Source organism: Micropterus salmoides, unplaced genomic scaffold (assembly GCF_014851395.1).
Source record: "Micropterus salmoides isolate LMB-PRFRI ecotype aquatic unplaced genomic scaffold, ASM1485139v1 Ms_hic_scaffold_18, whole genome shotgun sequence".
NCBI lineage: Eukaryota > Metazoa > Chordata > Actinopteri > Centrarchiformes > Centrarchidae > Micropterus > Micropterus salmoides.
The window spans coordinates 19,123,737-19,143,713 of NW_024040928.1; the positions used below are offsets into that span (position 1 = coordinate 19,123,737).

The 19,977-nt window shown below is 39.4% G+C and overlaps 1 protein-coding gene across 2 annotated transcripts in view; it reads left to right on the forward strand.

The window, feature by feature from the left end:
- The window catches only part of ezrb (ezrin b), a 34,441-nt gene extending 14,696 nt beyond the window's left edge, over nt 1-19,745 (forward strand). For both annotated transcript variants that reach the window (XM_038726676.1, XM_038726678.1), the window contains exons 4-14: nt 304-399; nt 4,389-4,663; nt 5,608-5,691; nt 5,797-5,943; nt 9,935-10,031; nt 10,596-10,759; nt 12,926-13,056; nt 13,939-14,099; nt 15,991-16,083; nt 16,263-16,502; nt 18,203-19,745. In XM_038726676.1, the coding sequence (XP_038582604.1) occupies nt 304-399; nt 4,389-4,663; nt 5,608-5,691; nt 5,797-5,943; nt 9,935-10,031; nt 10,596-10,759; nt 12,926-13,056; nt 13,939-14,099; nt 15,991-16,083; nt 16,263-16,502; nt 18,203-18,367 (1,653 nt within the window). In that variant the 3' untranslated portion in view covers nt 18,368-19,745. The remainder of the gene's footprint in view (nt 1-303; nt 400-4,388; nt 4,664-5,607; nt 5,692-5,796; nt 5,944-9,934; nt 10,032-10,595; nt 10,760-12,925; nt 13,057-13,938; nt 14,100-15,990; nt 16,084-16,262; nt 16,503-18,202) is intronic.
- The last annotated feature ends 232 nt before the right edge of the window (nt 19,746-19,977 follow it).

The following is a 19,977-nucleotide window of genomic DNA, read 5'->3' on the forward strand; positions in this document are numbered from 1 at the left end:
GCTGACACAATACATTGATCGGTAGCTCAGTAGTAACTAGCAGCTATTTTGATTATTAATTGTTTTAGTCATTTATCAGTAAAGAATTGTGTAAAAATGCTTCGTAAATGTGAGGATTTGTTCATAGTCAACTGAATATCTTTGGGTTTTGGACATTTGGTAAATTTGGTATTATTACATTTCAGACGAAATGAGGAATGGATTATTCCAAAAAAGTATTGTCAGATTAACTGATGATGAAAACTCTTGTTTGCTGCAGCTCTACTGTGTTTTAAGACTTAATAATTCCTTTTCTCTGTGCAGGTGGTGAAAACCATCGGCTTACGTGAGGTCTGGTACTTCGGACTTCAGTATATGGATGGCAAAGGTTACTACACTTGGCTTAAACTGGACAAAAAGGTAAGATCCAGCTTTAAAAAGACGTGTTAGTTTGTTTTAGTCTCATAATAATCCTCTTTTTAAATACTCAAATTATTGTGAAAAACATTTGCAATGTGTTAAACATACTTAATCATTTACTATGAATCATTCTATACTGCCATGCTATGTATTCAACAATATATTTATAATATTTATTTATTTTCAAATATATTGATGTGATTATTTTCCTTTTTTATTGGAGTAAAAATCCTGTATAATTACATATCATTATACCTACATACCTACATGGTTATTTCACTCATTGTCTCAGGTATGTCCCAACCTCCCACCGCTCCCTATGGAGTCAAATTCTATATACAGTAGAGAAAGAATGCATTCTTTTGATGGGACGGTACTATCAGAGCTCCAGTGTTTGCCTGTCAGTCAATCATTAGCCACCGCATTACTGTATGTATATATTCACATGCTGTATTGTGGTTCCACTTCCGACACTGCAGATCATTTTGTTTGGTTTCTGTCTGTGCTGGGGGTGGTCAGAGCACTGCGTGTAATCAGCTGCAGCTGGATTTGAGTTAGAGTGTGAACTCTTTGTGAACCAGAGCAGCCTTTGTTCTTCTGTTGTCCCTTAGTAAACAAGGGTTACTGTACCTTCACTAAGTGTTATTCCCAAAGCTGCTGACAATCTAACTGGTCTGATCCATTGTATCCATCCATATTTTAACAGGTCTTAGGGAGTACTGCTTCGTATATGAAACTTTTTTAATAAGCCTTCTGTGGCTCTGCACCAAATCTGATTTATTTATTTTTTACTCATATGTGGCTCTGATCTGATTTTTATTTTTATTTTTATTTTTTTTATAACAGAACAGCCCGAGTCACATGGAATTGGATGTTTTCCAGTTTGACTTTGAATTAGATACAGGTCAAACGGGGAGAACGGGGAGAGAGCCAGAACTGCACTTTCACTGGTCACCAAGACATAAAAACTACATGAACAGAATCGGCAGTAAAATCTGATAAGAATCGCTGAAAAGGTTTGACGACTTTGCCCCAAAATAAGGTTTAAAAAGCGTTTTTCCTGACCGGTTATACTTCTGCTACGCATGCGTCACCTCTTCCGCGCAGTAGAAGTAAAACAGACCCTTATGTCAGTGGAACCACACGATTGGCTGAAATGTTTCCCGCTTTGGCCGTTAAAATCAGACGATTGGCTTTCTAGCGGGGGGGATAACTGCCATCTTTGCCGTTACGGGCTTTCCCCATAGAGTTGTATTGACGATGCGATTGAGTGGCATATCTCCTCTAAAATGTCTCTGTTATAGAGTGACGGTCAACATAATTCTGTGCTGGAGCCGTGGGGAATGCAAACACTTACTTGCCAAGCCTCCCATTTTTCATTGCCCTCTTCCAGTTTCCTTCCGATCGTAAGAGCATATAAGTGCTAAATCTCGGTCTCTCTGCTGTTTCCACCCGGACAACTAACATGCACGTGACACAAAACCCTGCCCTGAGTTTTGCCCCCTACTCTGTCTCTGATTGGGTAACCAAAAGCCCTCCCTGGCCCTAACATTCCCAAATCAGAGGCGCGGCTGTCGAAACTCTGGCAGAGAAAATAAATTGTGTGGCCTCCATGTTCACTTCCACACGACAGCGTGCTGTGTGGGTTATAGTATTATTCTTTTGCACATCCAGGTAACGTTCAGGTCTTGGCCAGTTCACACTGGAGTCTGATATGGGCCAGTTAATAAAAAAAAAATGGATCTGGGTAATAAATCGTAACATAGCTTAAGAAGAATGTATGGAATGAAAACAGTGTTATATGGGTGCAATGCTAAATTGGTGGAGTACTCTAGACTCTACTGCCTCATATGTTTAATAGTGCAGAATGAACCACAGACTGTAAAAAAATACAGTGAATAGATTAAGACTGTTTCTTTCTAATTGGATTGAGAGAATATTTCTGACAAATACCTTCCTAACTGAAACAAATGTAAGAAACCATGTTAATTGATCTAAGGAAACTTTGGAAGATTAAACAACAAGGGTCACTGAGAGAGAGAAAGGGTTACGTTTGCCTCAGTCAGCAGCAGTAAACTGTACGCTGTGTGCTGATGCTGCATTACAACTCATCAGCACAATGACTCGCTCAAACTGGAATATTCCCGGCCCCGTTCTCTCCATCAAGAACGTTTGGTTCCTGTTTTGAAATGAGAGGAAGAGGCATATTGTGTAAACACATACTGTTGCTCGGAGTTAATAAAGTGTATTTCCACGAAATGAGAGTGGTAGGTCCTTTTTCAGTAGGGGCAGTGCACCCATGAAACTGTGGAACTGGAAGCTGTTTCCTAATGTGTAAAACATTGACTCATTTATTTATGTCGCTGATGTTGATTCATTTTTAGCAAATAAAAGTTTACAGGGTTCAAAGTTGTAGTATGATTAGATGGTTTATACTTAAAAACCATATACTGATTAAATTGTAAACTATCATGATCCCTATATCCATATCCTGGTTCTCGAGTTTAAAAAAATCTAAGTCTTGATTTATACATCATATACATCATATACAACTGATAAATGCTCAACTTAGTCCAATCCAGCTTTTCCAGCTGGTTGACATTCTAGGAATAGTGTGGAAATATGCTTGTTCCTGGCAAGAGTTAGATGGGAAGATTGATGACACTGTTACATCTGCGGTAAATATGTTTCTAGAGCCAACAACTGGTTAGTTTAGCTTTGCATAAAGAGTGGAAACAGGGAGAAACAGCTAGCATGGCTCTGTCCAACACGAACAGTTGCCAAGCAATCAGTGGTTCTCCAGAGGCCTGTGCTTCGAAACAGGATTTAGCAAGGTAACTTAAGGTTTAACCCTGGGTTTGCAGTCCTGCGACTTCTTACTGGTGGTGCATCGCCATAACCGCTCCAGAGCAGGTTATGCTCGAGATAAGAGATCTATACTACAATGCAGCAGTGCAGCCAAGGCTTTGCTATATAAGAGAACTATAGCACCGCATAGTGAATCAGTTTTCATGGAAAAATGGCATCATCATTCGTAGAAGATCCCGCAGACTGTTTTATAGGCCACTGTCAGTTTACACAGTCTGTCTACAACAGAGATTAAAGCACTTAAGCCTCATACTTGTACTTTACTTGTTAATATATTAAAGTAAGCCTACTTACCACTTTGAAGTATTTTTTCATATTTGTTTTTTATTTGCTCACAAGTCCGTTTCATTATGTTGCAGCCGTTAAAAGAAATGGTTTAATTTTTATGTTTTTTTTATATATAACATATATTTTGATATTCAAATTAAGCTTAATTTAATAAACTTTAGGTTGGATTTGTTTCCTTTATTATAGAGAGTGGTTATGTACGACCCACCTTTTGCTATTTGGCCACAGATAATGTTTTCAGTAAATGTTGGGAACTGAAGCCGATTTTTGAAGTGAGAAGAAGTTCTTGAAAGTGAGTTGGAACAACCACTTCACATTCAGTGCCCTTGGATGTTAATGTGGAAACACTGACACACAGCCGCTGCAACTGAAAGAATAAACCTTGGGTTGACTTACTGAGTTGATAACTAGCGTTGTGTGAGCACTTAGCCTGATCACGATTGTTAGGGTTAGTGAAGCAAGTTAACGAAAAGAAATCCTGGGTATGTGGAACTTCATTGCTCCTGGCCAACAAATACTCTTCGTTTTTTGTACGGATTAAAAAAACGAGATATAACGTTTTCATTTGTGACCTTTAAAGGTGCTGGTAGGCTGATTTTGTTACATCTGGGCAGATTCAGGTTGGCTGTTTCCCCTGTTTCCAGTCTTTATGCTAAGCTAAGCTAGCCGGCTGCAGCTACATATTTACTGTACAAATATGAAAGTGGTATCAGTCTTCTTATCTAACTCTCGGCAAGAATGGAAATAAGCATATTTCACAAAATGTCCAACTATTCATTTAATGTCCATATGATTCTAGATGTTACTATAACTATGTTGTAACTCCTGTCCAGGTGTCATCCCAGGACGTGAAGAAGGAGAACCCTCTGCAGTTCAAGTTTCGGGCCAAATTCTTCCCGGAGGATGTGTCTGAGGAGCTGATCCAGGACATCACCCAGAAGCTTTTCTTCCTGCAGGTGAAGGAGGGCATCCTGAGTGACGAGGTTTACTGTCCACCAGAGACGGCCGTACTGCTGGCCTCATACTCTGTCCAGGCCAAGTTTGGAGACTACAACAAAGAAGTCCACCGGCCTGGATACCTGCTGTCTGAACGCCTGCTGCCACACAGGTGAGATGTGCTAGGAGATTCTGAACAGTGAATCAAGCTTTGTTTATTTCTTGCATTAACATCTAGAACAAAAGGCGAGTTGTTGCGTACAAAATGCACTTTGCTTATTACACTGAAGCAGTTGAGTTTGGCACTGGCAGAAAATAATGTTGCATACTAGGATTTTTGAATAATTAAGAGAATGTTTAGAGGAAGAAGGAACTAAAACTCTTAAACTTGAGCAAGAGCTGCACTCATCAACACTGAAAGAAGGATTATAGATAATGATGAGTCAGAAATGTTTTTCCTAGTGCTTGTGTGCCAACTATTCAGATTATGACTGTCAGTGTATAAAGTTGCCAATTTAGCCTCTAAGTCATTCGTTCATTCATGTATACATACAGAACTGAGGATTAAACTTACCTACTCACCCATTCTCATGTAAAGCGCTTACATTTCAAAAAGTGGAACTACTAAGGCTACCAAACATAAAGCAAAGTGCTACGACTGCTATTAACCTATGTTTTTACTATGTCTTGCCCTTCACATATAACACAACATTTAATATTTAATTAAATGTTAGGAAAAATATAATCAATGACTTGTTGCTGATTTATTGTCAAATCCTAGCTGTTAAAATCCTAATTTTAATAGAAATTAATATCCAACATACATATAAAAAGTATAAAAGTAAATTATAGTACCTTTTATAGAAGCATTTGCCCATAAGACAAAATTGACCAAAAAAACTGAGCAAAACCAAACTAATGCAGACAAGAAAAAAACACCACTCAGGGAAAATGCCACACTTTGCCAAAGTTCGCACAGTGCAATGCTTGCATGAAAAGAGAGCCTATCATGTTATTTATCAAACCAAAGCCAAAGGTATCAGATTGTCTGGTCTGTTAATGGTCTCTGGACAGTGATGTAGCTGACCTTTGCTACTTTCCTCTCTCTTTCTGTAGAGTCCTGGAGCAGCACAAGTTATCCAGAGAACAGTGGGAGGAGAGGATTCAGGTGTGGCACGAGGAGCACCATGGGATGTTAAAGTGAGTGTGTGTGTGTTTTAATAAAGTGTCACTCATTTAGTTAATGCACTAAAAAAATACATTTACAAATACATTTTTACAAAAATATAATGATAATTGTTGCAGGGAGGACGCTATGCTGGAGTACCTGAAAATTGCCCAGGACCTGGAAATGTACGGAGTCAACTACTTTGACATCAAGAATAAGAAGGGAACAGAGCTGTGGCTGGGAGTGGACGCCCTGGGACTTAACATTTATGAGAAGGAGGACAAGTAAGCACTGCATTTTGACATACTGAAAGTCAACAACCCTGCTGTTAGTGTCTGTCGTGGCTATGGTTTTCTGTCTCCTGCTGCAGTAACTGCAGAACTGTGAAACAGAGCTAAACTGGCTCGGCCAGGTCCATGTCTATACTGATTCACTATTCCTGTTCCTCTGCAGACAGTATGACAGGAATAACAATGAAGGCCAATTGGAGGCCAAGTCTTTTGGGAGGCGTTCCTCCAAAGACATAATAGAAAATCAAAGCTCAGCAGTTTGCTTTAATCTTTTATGTCTCTGACCTATAAAATGCATTTTTTGCAGTAACATTATTTGTAGATTCCCTGAGCTGAAATAAAAATGAAGGGTTTTTTTGGACACGTTTGTTTTATTATTCACATAATATAGATTATAACTCGTGCACTTGCGGCATATAATTGTGAGATGTCTTTTGTTCACTCCTCTGCTAACAGAGGTACAATTAAAGACTACCTTCAGAGGCACAAAGCATATGTTTGTGTGCCGTTTATGTACTGCCATGCATTTGCACACCTTGGTTTTTCATTTCTGTCTCAGGAGCCCAGTTTTATTTCCCCCTTGACTTACTTTTGGCTCTAACCTACGACTTAATCACTACCCATTTCTCCTGTTTATCCACAGACAGTATGGCAGAAAAAGGAAATATTCCTCTGTTGGTTTTGATAACTTTTCTTTTCTTTGTTTGCAATTGTGCTTCAAGGGAAACCTACTTTTAAGAGCCAGAATCCAGTCTGGTATTGTTTGAGACTGCCACTTTTTTATAGGACAAGACAGTCTGGGAGGTAATCACCCTCTATTTGGTGAAATGAGCTCTGAGATGTCCTGTGGCTGGCGGCCTCGTCTGTGGGATTACAGGAGTGAAGTGCACCGTGTTAAAGGAGCACTTCACATCCCAGGTGACTTGCCTTTCAGTCACTGACCCTGTTCTGGAAATCTCTGCAGCCCTACTCGCCTCTGTTCTGTTGTTCACTGCCAGATTGTTGCTCTTCCCACATTAAACTGGCTGTGTCAACTTTCATTGCCGGCGTCTATTGAAAGCAGTGTGGTCTACTTTGTCTGCCTTATAGTGGAAGACATTAATACAGCAAGTGGTTGAAAGGGTAATGACAGAGTTTAGCAAGTCAGGCCTCTAATTGACCCTTTACTGGCCAATTCTTTTCTTATATCAGTTGAAGATTAACTCCTGAAGTCTAAACTTCTTAATTACTGTAACTGCTTTTGTGTTTCTCATCAGCCTTATTGTGCGTTCACTGCGGTATGAAACCTCCAACAAGAGTGAAGAACACATTGTTGCTGGTTCTTTGTGTCCCTGTGTGTCTCTTTATGTGCTCCCTGGGATCAGCAAAGAAATGCCTCTCCTCCACGGTGCCCTCTGCTGTAACCATGGCTACGCCGACTGGTTTTTCAAGCTGTGCGGCACTTAAGAATGTGGGGCTAACCTACTGTCTCTCCAATGAGGGCAGCTGGCCCACAATGCAGCAGTGCAGCCAAGGCTTTGCTGAGGCAGTCTGGTCCTGGTTTAACTCTTTCAGCTCTGCCGCTCTGCGCTGCTCATTTTATAGGACAGTCCCTGTCCTAGAGGGTTTTCTTGAGCCAAGGTTTGGTCTTAGCAACCATCTGAGTCAACAAACACACACACACACACACACACACACACACACACACACACACACACACACCATCTTGTTCTATTCCATCTGAAATTTATAGAACAAAAATGTATTATCAATTGATACTGAATTCTTTTCACTATTTTACACTAACTCAATAGTAACTTTGATATCTAGCGATCAAAGTCATCAGGGATCAGGCAGCAAAAGCATCTGAACCCAAAAAATGTGTTTTACTTTGGCAACTATTTTCATTATCGATGAAGTAAATTCTTAGGTTTCAACTTCTCAAATGTGAGGACTGGCTACTTTTATTTGTCTTTTGTGATAGTTAACTGAATATATTTGAGTTTTTGATTGTTAGTCATACAAAACAATCAATTTAAAAATAAAGTTACTTTTGAGGATATTATTGCAGACATTGTTCTTTATTTTTTACATTTTTTAGACCAGATGATTAACAGCACCTGAAACCTGAAAAATACCTTTATTACTCATGTTTTTTTGACATACTGGTTCCCCTAGCCAATACTTTCTCATACATTAGTAATATTTGCCACAGAGAAAGCCAGTGACTTAATAAAGAAATCCAGCTACATTTTTTCCAACCACAGTGTCTTTTTTCTTTTATAAATCACTGCAAGCTGTCAGCAACATTTTATAAACCGCATCAGTACACACAGTAGTTTCTACAAATCCATTGATAAAGCACAGCTCCATAAACCACAAGACTCTGATAGAAATATTCAATGGCTGAGATAACATTGTTTTCTCAATTCCTCAAGCATGTGTCAGGGTCAATAATTGAGTGAAATTCCAGTTCAGGCAGTGCGGTTTCACAGCACAGTTTCGCTGCACCGTGGATGGCTGCCTTTCTACATTACAACACTATCGGCTTGTCAATGTTTGCAGTGCTATTTGTATTATGCTGAATAAGATTGGCATCTGTTCACTTTGTCTGGCACAATAGCGGCGAGCCACACCCCAGATTCATCCCTCATACTCGAACAGTGGATACAGAAATCTACATTCAGTCAGCCTGAGAGACACAGTATGAAGCACAGGATTGACTGAAATTAATGACTCGTCTGAAATTATTTAGTGTTTGATAGCATCAACAAGGCACTTTAACTGTCTGTATTACTAATAAAACTGTTATTTTCATTCTTATAATGTTTACGTTTCTAAAATGTTAGTTACAAATGTAAACTGTGAAAACCTGCAGTGTCTTGCTTATTTTGTCAGTCCAAAACCCAAAGAGAGAACATTTTATTGTCATTAATGACAAAGAAAAGCAGAAAATCCTCTCATTTAAGAAGCTGAAACTAGAGAATATTTAGCATTTTTGCTTGAAAAACAATTGAAACTGTGAGTCAGTTATCAAAACAGTTACCTTTTAAGTTAATATTTGACTAATAGTTTATTAGTTTTCTGTTTATCAATTAGTTGACTGATTTCTAAGAACAATTAAAACATTAAAATGTAAAAGGCGGCATCAGTAAGAGTAAAAGCAAGCAGACAGACTACTAGCAAAATTAAGAAGGTTAGTCTTAAGCTGTTTCTAAAGACTCACTTCAGATACTTTTCTTCTCTGTCTTAACTGTTGATCCTTTAATTCTGTAATGTTTGAGAGCATAGAGGGAGAGTCTTTCAAGTATGAATGCTAACCCATGTAAAGCCTTGTAAAATAATGTACTAACATTTTAAAATCAATTCTAAAAGAGACAGGAAGTCAATGCAAAGGTGCTAAGATTGGAGTAATGTCCCCTCTTACTTGTTAGCAGCTGCATTTTATTCAAAATGAAGTTTATAAATGTCTTTACTTTAGAAAAATCAAGCCAATGTCTTTGCTTTAGCGAAAGTAAGATATGGTCTAACGTTTGCAATATTTCTCAGGTGTAAAAAATATAGTCGTACATTTCTGTATAATGTCACCTAAGCTTTTTGCCTCAGATTGAATCTATTGTGCCATAGTCCACAAATATAACATCTCTTTTAGGATCAGCACCAATAACTATATTGGTTTTGTCCTCTTTTAATTCCAAATAGTTGTTGCATACATCTGTGAAATGAATTGAACTGTTTGGATCATCGGACACTAGTGATATGTACAGTTGTGAGTTGTCCATATAGCTAGGAAAATGTACATTGTGCTGTTGTATAATTTGGCTAACCGCATGTAATGTAAGGCTTATTTTTGGTTCTTAAATAAATAAAAAAAAGGTGTTTTTCGAAATGGATCAAGAATGGGCGTATTGGTTTTTCCAGTTAACACCGTTATTACATTGTGGCCCCTCACAAAGCAGTTTAGTGTCACAGTATAACGCTCATGTTCGTGTGGTCACTTCCTCAGATTGACCCCAAAGATTGGCTTCCCCTGGAGTGAGATCAGAAACATTTCCTTCAACGATAAGAAGTTCATTATCAAGCCCATCGACAAAAAGTCTCCGGTGAGTAAATCTTGAGCAGCATCAGCCAGCATTTACATTTTACCCACGCTTGCAATTCTAAACCTTAAAATACTTTTTCTTCTCTTAAAGTTTTTTCTCCAGCTGAAGAGTTCTTGTTCCTCTTCGGATAAAATTAAGCTTTCAGAGCCTATTAAGTTGCCGTGTGTCCATACTTAAGCTCTCAGCTTCTGTTTTACCTGCAGCATCATGTTTCTCTGTAGTGGAGAGAAAGACCATTAGACATATCCTCGGTCTGATCTAGCATACAGAATAGCCTTTCTAAGTAATGTCATTTGTCATGAACCCCACAAAAGTAAGCGTTATATGCCTTATCTGTTTAGGCTAGGCTATTTTACCTTTAACAATAAGTGGAGCATTCTCTATAGTACTGTAGCTGTAATCTGTATTAAAAGTTTCTCTGCACCTGCTCAAAGCCACCACTGGAGTCTTTGTTCTTTACCAGCAGAGCACAATGGACAGGCAGCTGAACACTTTATTCACCCGGTGTTCACTTTTCCTCTCTTTCTTATTCCTCCTGTCTGTTTCTTTCTAAACACACATCAGGACTTTGTGTTTTATGCCCCGAGACTGCGCATAAACAAGCGCATCCTGCAGCTGTGCATGGGCAACCACGAGCTGTACATGCGTCGCCGCAAGCCAGACACAATTGAGGTGCAGCAGATGAAGGCCCAGGCCCGAGAGGAGAAGCAGCAGAAACAGCTGGAGAGGTACGCAGGCGCCTGGAAACATGTATATATGATATGTTGTGTTTGTTTTCCAAAGTAACACTATCCGGATAAAAAGTTAAAGTTGTGAATTTAGCCCAAGTTTACACAAGTTTAGGGCTGCAGCGTATGATATGTTTGTTATACATTCATTTGCTCATTGTGTTCTTCACTAATCCATTAATCAGTTGGTCTATAAATAGTCAGAAAATAGTAAAAACTGCCTTTTAAAATTTCCCACAACCAAAGGTGATGTCTTCAAATGTCTTGTTGTCCAACCAACAGTGCAAAACCCAAACATAATCAGTTTATAGTCATATAAAACAAAAAAAAGCAAGACATCTGACATCTTAGGAAGCTGCAACCTATAAATGTTTGACGAAATATTTTCTTGTAAGAAATGATGAAACCAAAGTGGTTGACAATTCATTTTCTGTCAACTGACTAGTTGATTTAAAAGATGCATACTCTCAATCTTCACCTTTATTTAAAGGAATAACTTGCTATAGTGAATAAGAAACTTTAAATAGGCTGTACCAGCTGTTACACATAAACTACCTAATATACAACCCATGGTACTTTCTTTAGATATGTGGCTTTATGATATTATAAACACCACGAGAAGTTGCTCCAATAGTGAATCTTCAAGCTCAAGCTGTATGAAGCAGCTTCACCAATGGCAGATACGCAGTTGTAAAGTAAAACCACCATTCAGTGAGTAATGACACTGCATTCCTTGTCAAGTACGGGAAATGTGCTTCCTGTATTGGCTGAACTGAAAGTGAATGGATGTTGACCCCGGTCTCAGCTACAGCTGTTGGTCCACTGTCTGTCGCAGAACAGCTGTTCAAACATTGTGATGTAACGTCAAGCAGACAACACAGTAAATACCAGTGAGAGTGGGAGTTAGGATTCACACGCGGTAGCTCACAGTGGTCTGTGTCTGTGAGAGAGGCTGGGCTGTAGTCCAAACACGGTTACAAGGTGGTTTGTGAGTCCCTTAAGACAGTTAATTTAAACATAATTAAACCCTGAGGGAGGTAGCAGGTTGTTGCTCCAGCAAAAGTAATCGAGTAATGCAAGGAAATGTACAAACCCGGCCCTCCAACAGATAGACAGAAGTTTTCCCTTTCATGGTTTACACTGAAACTTTAACATGATTTTTTTTCATGGATCTACTGTAGATATCAATGTAAATACAAGACTCATTGAACTGTGCAGTGATTAATCGCTGCAGCTCAAATAGACTATACATATGCAACAAATACAGTAAAACAAAATAATGAGCATTATTTTTGCCATTTACTTACATTCATCCAGTCCAAATGATTAATTAAGCAAATAGTGCTTAATCAAAAATAATCATTAGTTGCAGAGCTACTTTTTACTTTTCCACATCATTGTAAATTGAATATCTGTTAGACTTGTATAGACTAAACTGTTAATCAGAAATGTAATTGCCAGATTAGTTGATTATAAAAAAATATTTGCTATTCGCAGCTTTAGACAAAATTCACACCCGAATATGTTGAAACAATAATCGATAAGTCGATTGCACCTATTTTGATGATGAATTAATCGTTTAAAGCAATTTTTTAAGCAAAATGACAAAAGTGTACATTTCAAATGTTCCGTTTTCTCTAAAAGTACATTGAAGATCGTTGGGTTTTTCGAACTATAAGACATTTCAATATTTAAACTTGAGCTTTGGGGAAACTGTGATGGGTATTTTTCTTTATTTCCTGACATTTTATAGACGAAATGCTTAGTCAGTTAATTGATAATGAACACATGTGATAGTTGCAGCCCTAATATTGGTAGAACTCTTCGAAGAGTCCCTGTTACTGATAATTTCGCTCACGTCTTGCAGCTTCCTAGTAGCTGTTTTCATGCCACATTTCACAGGATCTTACATAAGCAGTTTTGTTGCCAAATGCTTGTAAACGTGGTGCAATTTCAAACCGCAAGGCCTCACCTGCAAATAGTCATGTGAGATAAATTATCATGTGATCATTACAGATGCACAGATGTTTTAATTATTCTGAAACAGCGATAATAGAGTAGCTTTGTGCAATCACGTGTTGAATGCGTTGTTTGTGTCGGCGGTAACAATGTATAAACCATGTCAGCAGTCTTTGTTGGCTCACGGCGGCTGTGTCTTATCTGCAGGGCCCAGCTGGAGAACGAGAAGAAGAAGAGGGAGGCCATCGAGAAAGAGAAGGAGCAGATGGAGCAAGAAAAGCAGAATCTGATGCTGAGGCTCTACCAGTTTGAAGAGAAGACCAAGAAGGCAGAGAGAGGTGAGGGAGGTGTGAGGGGCGGCATAAGCACTTCGTAGCGTCCAGCTGGACCACGCCCGATTCACTTCGTGGTTCAAATATATGTGTACATGTGATTATGTGGGTAGGTGAATGTGACTACTTCTTTTGTAAACAATTTTGAATGTAAGCTGAAGCAGTTAAGCATTTGTAATTTACTTTAGCAGTACTGTAATCTGTACAACAGTAATTTTCTTAATTTTGTGTTTAGATTATATTTGGTTCAGTGTCCACAGCAGGAAAACAAAACTATGTGTGAGCCTTGACTCTTTACTTTTAGTTTTAACTGTTAGTGCTTGTGACAGTCTTGTCTGCTGGTACAGCAGAAACCAGCAGTGTTTTTTTTTTTTTTTTACCTTAAGAAGCCCTTATTGTTTACAAAATAACATACAGCAAGCGATGAGGCTAAAAAAATTAATGATAGCTTAATTTGCTTCCTCTTCAGTAATGATTATAAAGTTTCCTGCTCATAAATAAGTGCCACACGATTTGTTTGTTTTTAAATGCTTTAAATACCAGCCGATTTGACATCCTGAAAAATACAAATAACAGAACGTTTACACGGTCACGGGAAAGAGTTTTATTGTTCAGGACTTTTTTGATACTTGCATCTAATTAGACCACTGTTTCACTACGTTTATCAATGTTTATCCTTTAAAACGGAGAGACCAAAATCACAGAGCTTAATGGTTCTGGTTTAAAAGGTAGGACATTGTAGTATCTTGGGAAATAGCTGGAAAGTAAGCCTCTTTCCTTTGCCTGCCAGCAGCTGTGAGCATAAAAAGGCATATTTAGCATTTCTGTGCACAGGAGCATAGCATTTGTCTCATTTCTCTTTTTCTCTCCCTCGATTCTTTGTCATAGACCTGCAGGACCAGCTTCAGAGAGCCATGATGCTGGAGCAGGAGCGGAGGAGAGCCGAGGAGGAGGCAGCTCGTCTGGAGGCAGAGCGTCAGGCTGCCCTGCTGGCTAAAGAGGAGCTGGCACGCCAGGCTGAGGACCAGAAGAAGAGTCAGGAGCAGCTGGTCAGTATTTTAATGACACTGTGGAATTGTTTAGGGACTTTAAACCAGGTTTCCAACATTCCCAAATTTACTAACATACTTATTCATTTAAACTTTAATAACACAAAAGAGTATTTAGTAGTGGCACAACTGATATAGACGCCTAGCAGGTCCTTCAAGGAAATGTCAAATGTTGGCACCTGTTTTGCAAGAGAAGATATTTTTTTTTTTTTGTTTATAGTCATGTAGTTCTCATTACACTCAGCTGTTTTGTCCAGGTCTGTACCAGGCACATTGCAGGATATATTCAGCAGTGCCTTGCTACTGTAGCTCCAGACAAAACCACTTTGTAGCGTCCAGCTGGACCACACCCGGTTACTTCAGACAAACCGCCCCCTCACCCTGAGCCGCTCGACTATGGACCACCCACAGGACTGTGTGTTGCTCCCTCTTTCACTTTAACAGCCTGGACAGTAAAGCTGTGGTTCCTACTCCACGTCCAGCCAGAAACCCCAGCACAGACACCTGCTGCGACACCCTTTTATACTTAAACCCTATTAAGGCGCTTGTGCAGTGGATTAAGTCTCCGTGCAACTTCCGCTGACTGCAACTGAAAGAGACGTGTTGTATTATCAACCAGCACATAGCGTATTGATAATAGTACACTGTGTCCCTGTGTTTTCACTGAGTGACCGGTTTTCCAGCTGAACACCTTTCGCATAACAATTTCACAGCCAAGTGCTCCACTGTCGGCCGCAACTCGCATAGTGTCACACGGTGAACAACTAAAGCAGGTGTACTAGTTAATACTGAGCCTGCGGTTTTGTTCAGTCGGGTGAAAGACAAGCTGTTCAGATTGTTGTGGTGCCCATAAGGAATGTACCAAAACACAGCAGAGTCCGGTTACGTTTCATCAGGAGGCCCTACACCTTCTTTTTTTGCTACTACTAATGCTCTCATCTTTACATTTTTCCATTTTTCTGATAGTACTGAGAGCTTTGAAGATGATTGAACTGCCAAATATAAAAAGATTTAAACACTCAATCTTCTGCTTCTGCAAACTTTGTTGTTTACCGTAACGTTTAGCTCCGCCGAGAAATGTTGTTTTAACGCTCTTACATGTAGCTGTTAAAACCAAATCACTGTTAAGTCATGAATGACAGAACACGTCTTTGAAGATGACAGTAATCTTTTAGGAATTTCTTTTTTTTTTCCAAACAAGGCAGTCTTTTTAAGTGATTCATATGCATATTCATTTAACATTAGAGTGGCATATTCGTATTTCACTTGGAAGCTTGTTTTAATTTTTACATAGCTGTCAGGAAGTGGTTGTCCATCTGACCAAGTAAATTTTTTGCAGTAAATTAAGATGCTAATTTGACGAAAATTATAGACACCATTTTATTTACCAAAACGTGCAGCTCCTTGTATTCAGTTGTAGAGATGAGTACTTTCACCACCGAGTTTTCCTAAAACTCTCCGTTAGATGGGTTTATAGGATGTTTTACTGATGGATTTGATGAATAAACTCAAACATGCAATAATTTAGATGACACTCACCTGCTGAGGGAGACTGCAGATGTGCCACACATGTACCCGCTTTAAACAAACAAACAATATACACAGACGAGTAGTAGTAGTAGAGTAGTTCTGCAAAGAATGAAAAGACTCTTGTCTGGAATGAGAGCAAATGTCAGAATAACAAAAACAAAATTTAAACGTACCTAATAATCTTACATCTAGTTATTATCTTCTTTTTAGTGATTATCTCTGACGCTGTATGTACTTTTGTTTTTCTTTCTGTTTGCTTTCAGTCACTCTACCCGATAAAGTAAAGATTTATATCTTTATCCACCTACATGTATTAAATCTGGACTCTCAAATAAGTGTTTCTGCTGCTGTTTTGTATCAGGCTGCAGAGCTGGCTGAGCACACATCCAAGATCAACATGTTGGAGGAGGCCAAGAGACGCAAGGAGGAGGAGGCCGACACATGGCAGCTCAGGGTGAGGGCAAACTGCAGTGTCCAGTATGCTGAGATCTATTTCTGTCATCAAAATCAGAGGTTATATAGGGGGGATTTGTGTGTGTATATTTTAAATTTAAAAGTGGAAAATAAAGATTTACTACAAAGAAAAGTAAACTGACTGGCCGTCTTTGTTTCTGATTTCTCTGTTGTCACCAGGCCAGGGAGGCCCAGGACGACCTGATAAAGACCAAGGAGGAGCTGCACATGGTGATGACGGCGCCCCCGCCACCTCCACCTCCTCCCATGTACGACCACCTGGACGACAACAGCGACAGCGAGGAGAACGCCAGCACGAACAGCGCCGACCTGCAGACTGAAGGCATCAACGACCACCGCCGCGAGGAGGAACGCCTGACTGAGGCCGAGAAGAACCTGCGCGTCCAGAAACAGCTGGAGGTGAGCACTGTGCAATCAGAGAAAGTAAACACCTCACGCTGCCAAGACGCAGATACATTATTCATTAGGGCTGTACGATATGGCAAATTCATATACCGATATAGGTAATTTCATATCCCAATAATGATACATATCCCGATATAGAACCTTTTTTATGATTCAATAAAATATGGCATTTCCAACTGGTGAGGCAAGCGATTCTGGAGAAATTCAACACCATGAGAAATAAATACCATATAGGTTGAACAACGCCACAGTAATGTAACTAATGTTTGGTAGGTTGTGGATTAGCAAACTGACGCTACTTGCTGCTGCAAAGCTATCATGAGAGGACGAGACGGTCCCAGAGCAGCACAGCAGCTCCAGACAGCGACACTGGCAGCTCTCTTGCTGCTCCAGCTAGCATCACAACAACAGCATGTCTTGTTGTTAAAGCAAGCTTTATGTCCGTGGAGAAGTTATTTAACGTTACCTGACTGACACTCACATCATGGGTGGCACTGCTGGATAGTGTTGTGTGGCTTGTCCATTATTTTTAATGCAATGTCTTGTCCGTAACACTAGCACGTGTGGAAGAACGGACCGCGGTGAAGTTAGTTTCAAGTTGGATATTCGTTTTACGTTATACATTCAATAGATGTCGAATACCAACGTTAAGCTGACTTCTCCATGGTGCATAGCGCTGTTCCCTCACCAAAATATTACGGTAAAGTGTGGAATTTGCGACACAATGAAATAAACGATAGAGCATAATTGTTAACGATAGACGTTTTTCAATCGTCGATGAATATCGTCATATCGCACAGCGCTTTTATTCATTTTATTTCATGTGATATCTGCCTCTATATAGTCTTTCTCACACCTGTAGGTTGTTAAGAGATGCCATGCAGCACATTACTGAGCCTTTTTGTGTGTGCTTATTTATCTTCTCGGGTGTCACAAAGAGAGAAAGAGAGGCATTTTGTGCCATAATTAGAAATCAGATATCTATGGACACAAAATGCTGTGGTTGGTCTACTTTTGGTTTCACACCACAAATGCACCAGAGCAGAGACCTTCCTTTTCAGTTGTGGTTTACAGCTTTCACACCAGCCCAGACTAACCAAAATAAACCAGAGAGGCAAACAGAGGTTTTTTTTGACCAAACCGAACAGGTTAGGTGACAATGCACCCTAGTTTTTTCCCCTGTGTTACTGCTGCACACCCAGTTTGAAATTGTTCTGACGCACTCTCACCTTTTTGAGTTTGGTGTACATCTTATCATGTGCTTAGGCAGATCGTTAAATTAACTGCCATGGACCACAACTTCTGACTTTGACACAACCTCGATTTTATAGAGTTTCTCAATTATCAATGCATCCAGTATTCTGTCTGAGTTTGTGTTGTATTTCCACAGCATGTGCACTACTCTTTGCTGACGATGCTTTACGTTTTATAGATGCCGCAGTACACTTCACCATATGATGATATAAAATGATAATGATTCACTAGTGTCCAAAATGTACTGCTCGCTATAAGTAAACAGCTAAGTGTGTCTGTTCTATAGGGAGTAGTGAATGAGGCAGGGATTTTGGCCAACAGACATGGTGGAGAGATGTCACAGTGGCCCTACTATGTTGGGATTTTATGCTAGAGTTGGTTTAGTGGAGATGTTGTGTTTGAGGTTTCATCTCATGCCTCCTCTCGTTCTCCGCCCTCAGGCCCTGACCTCAGAGCTGGCTCATGCACGTGATGAATCCAAGAATACCCAGAACGACCTTCTTCACTCTGACAACGTCCGGGCCGGCCGAGACAAATACAAGACCCTGCGACAGATCAGGCAGGGCAACACCAAGCAGAGGATCGACGAGTTCGAGGCCTTATAAAAAAAGCCTTCGGCCCTCAGCCAACGTACCCTTTCTGAATGGTCACTACCTCGTGCTCTAGGATGACACACACAAACACACTCAAACTCACGTAATAACACAGTTGCAGACTAAACTGGAGCAGCAGCATAAGCGCAGCAGAAGCATCATTTACAGAGACACACTCCTGTTGTGAGTGTTGTCTCGCGGTTTGCGGGGCTTTGCAAATGCTTTGAAGAAAACTTAGTGCCAAAACCTTTCTCTTCTTAGTGTTTCAGATCTTATTTGTGTATTTGAATGTGTCATTTGATCAATTCAGACCAAATCATTATTGTTTTTATCCAGAGGTGTGATGTAGTGGGACTAGCCAAATTTTATTATTATTATTATTATTATTTCACATGATGTGCACATATAATATGTAGTCAAAGCCTCGCTTCTTTACGATGTCTGTCATGTGTTGTGTAGGAAGAAATGGACAGTTTGTCGTTCATAGCGGCCACTCAGAAAGGGGAAATGTATGTTTATTTTGTTTTCCATTATATTTGAACACTTACATTATGTTTAATATTGCTATACAGTAGTTTAAAATCATGCCTAGTTTAATATTTATACTGTATATGGGACCTAAAAAAGGGTATTTCATCTTGGTTTGTATATTTTTGCTATCTACTAATGATAATGAAAACATTTAATATGTTTCAAAGGTTTTATATATTGACCAAAATAATATTTTCCAATACGTTTTCTTTTAGATCACTAAATTAAAGAGATTTAATTGTAAATTATTATTATTTTTTACTGTAGGAAATATCCTGCTGCATGCCATTAAATCAGTTAAGGATATTGCTATCTGCCTAGGTACATTTGATTAGTTTTTTTGCCGTGCAGTTAACAGCATGCTGAGGAATATCTTTATCCTCGGAGCGCTGTGTTGACTGACACTTAGATTTAATATATTTTCTTTCTCTGTTCTGCGTCATGTCGCTATTGAGTGAGAGATGAGCATGTGCTGTGTGCTTTTATCCTCCTAAGTGGCCTTTCTCTCTGGCGGTCCCCCTGCAGGGATTAGTCCCAGACAGTAGGTCTTTACTATTTAGCGAAGGTGCATAGTCACAATAAATATTGATGTAACTTTGAAAGCCTTTAGTTATTTTAGTGTTAAAATGAGGGTTGAGGTGGAGGTTATAAAGAGTTTTCATTTTGCAGCTTGGTCGCAGCGGACTGACCGAGACAATATGACACCATCTCACTCTTTCACTCTCTGGAAATGGACTAGAGTAGCATCTACTGACACTGTAATGGAAACACACAGCTCCGCTGGCCTTTGTATGTGAGCAGGATTTTATAATGAGGTGTTCAACATATTGGCAATAAAGAAAAATCTGTGATTACCCATCATTGTGTTTTTACTTTGTACACTGTATGACCAAAAGTGTCATACTTTTTTAGATTTTTGGACTGGGAATGTTTTTGTTTTTAGCACCTTACTTCCAGTAATAAGAGTTCAATATCTTTAGCCATGCTAGTGACGTGTTCTAGGGATGGGAATGAAGGTCTGTCGGTCCACCACTTGGTCCCAACTAAAACCACTATTGGATGGATTGCCCTGAAGTGTTGTAGACATTCAT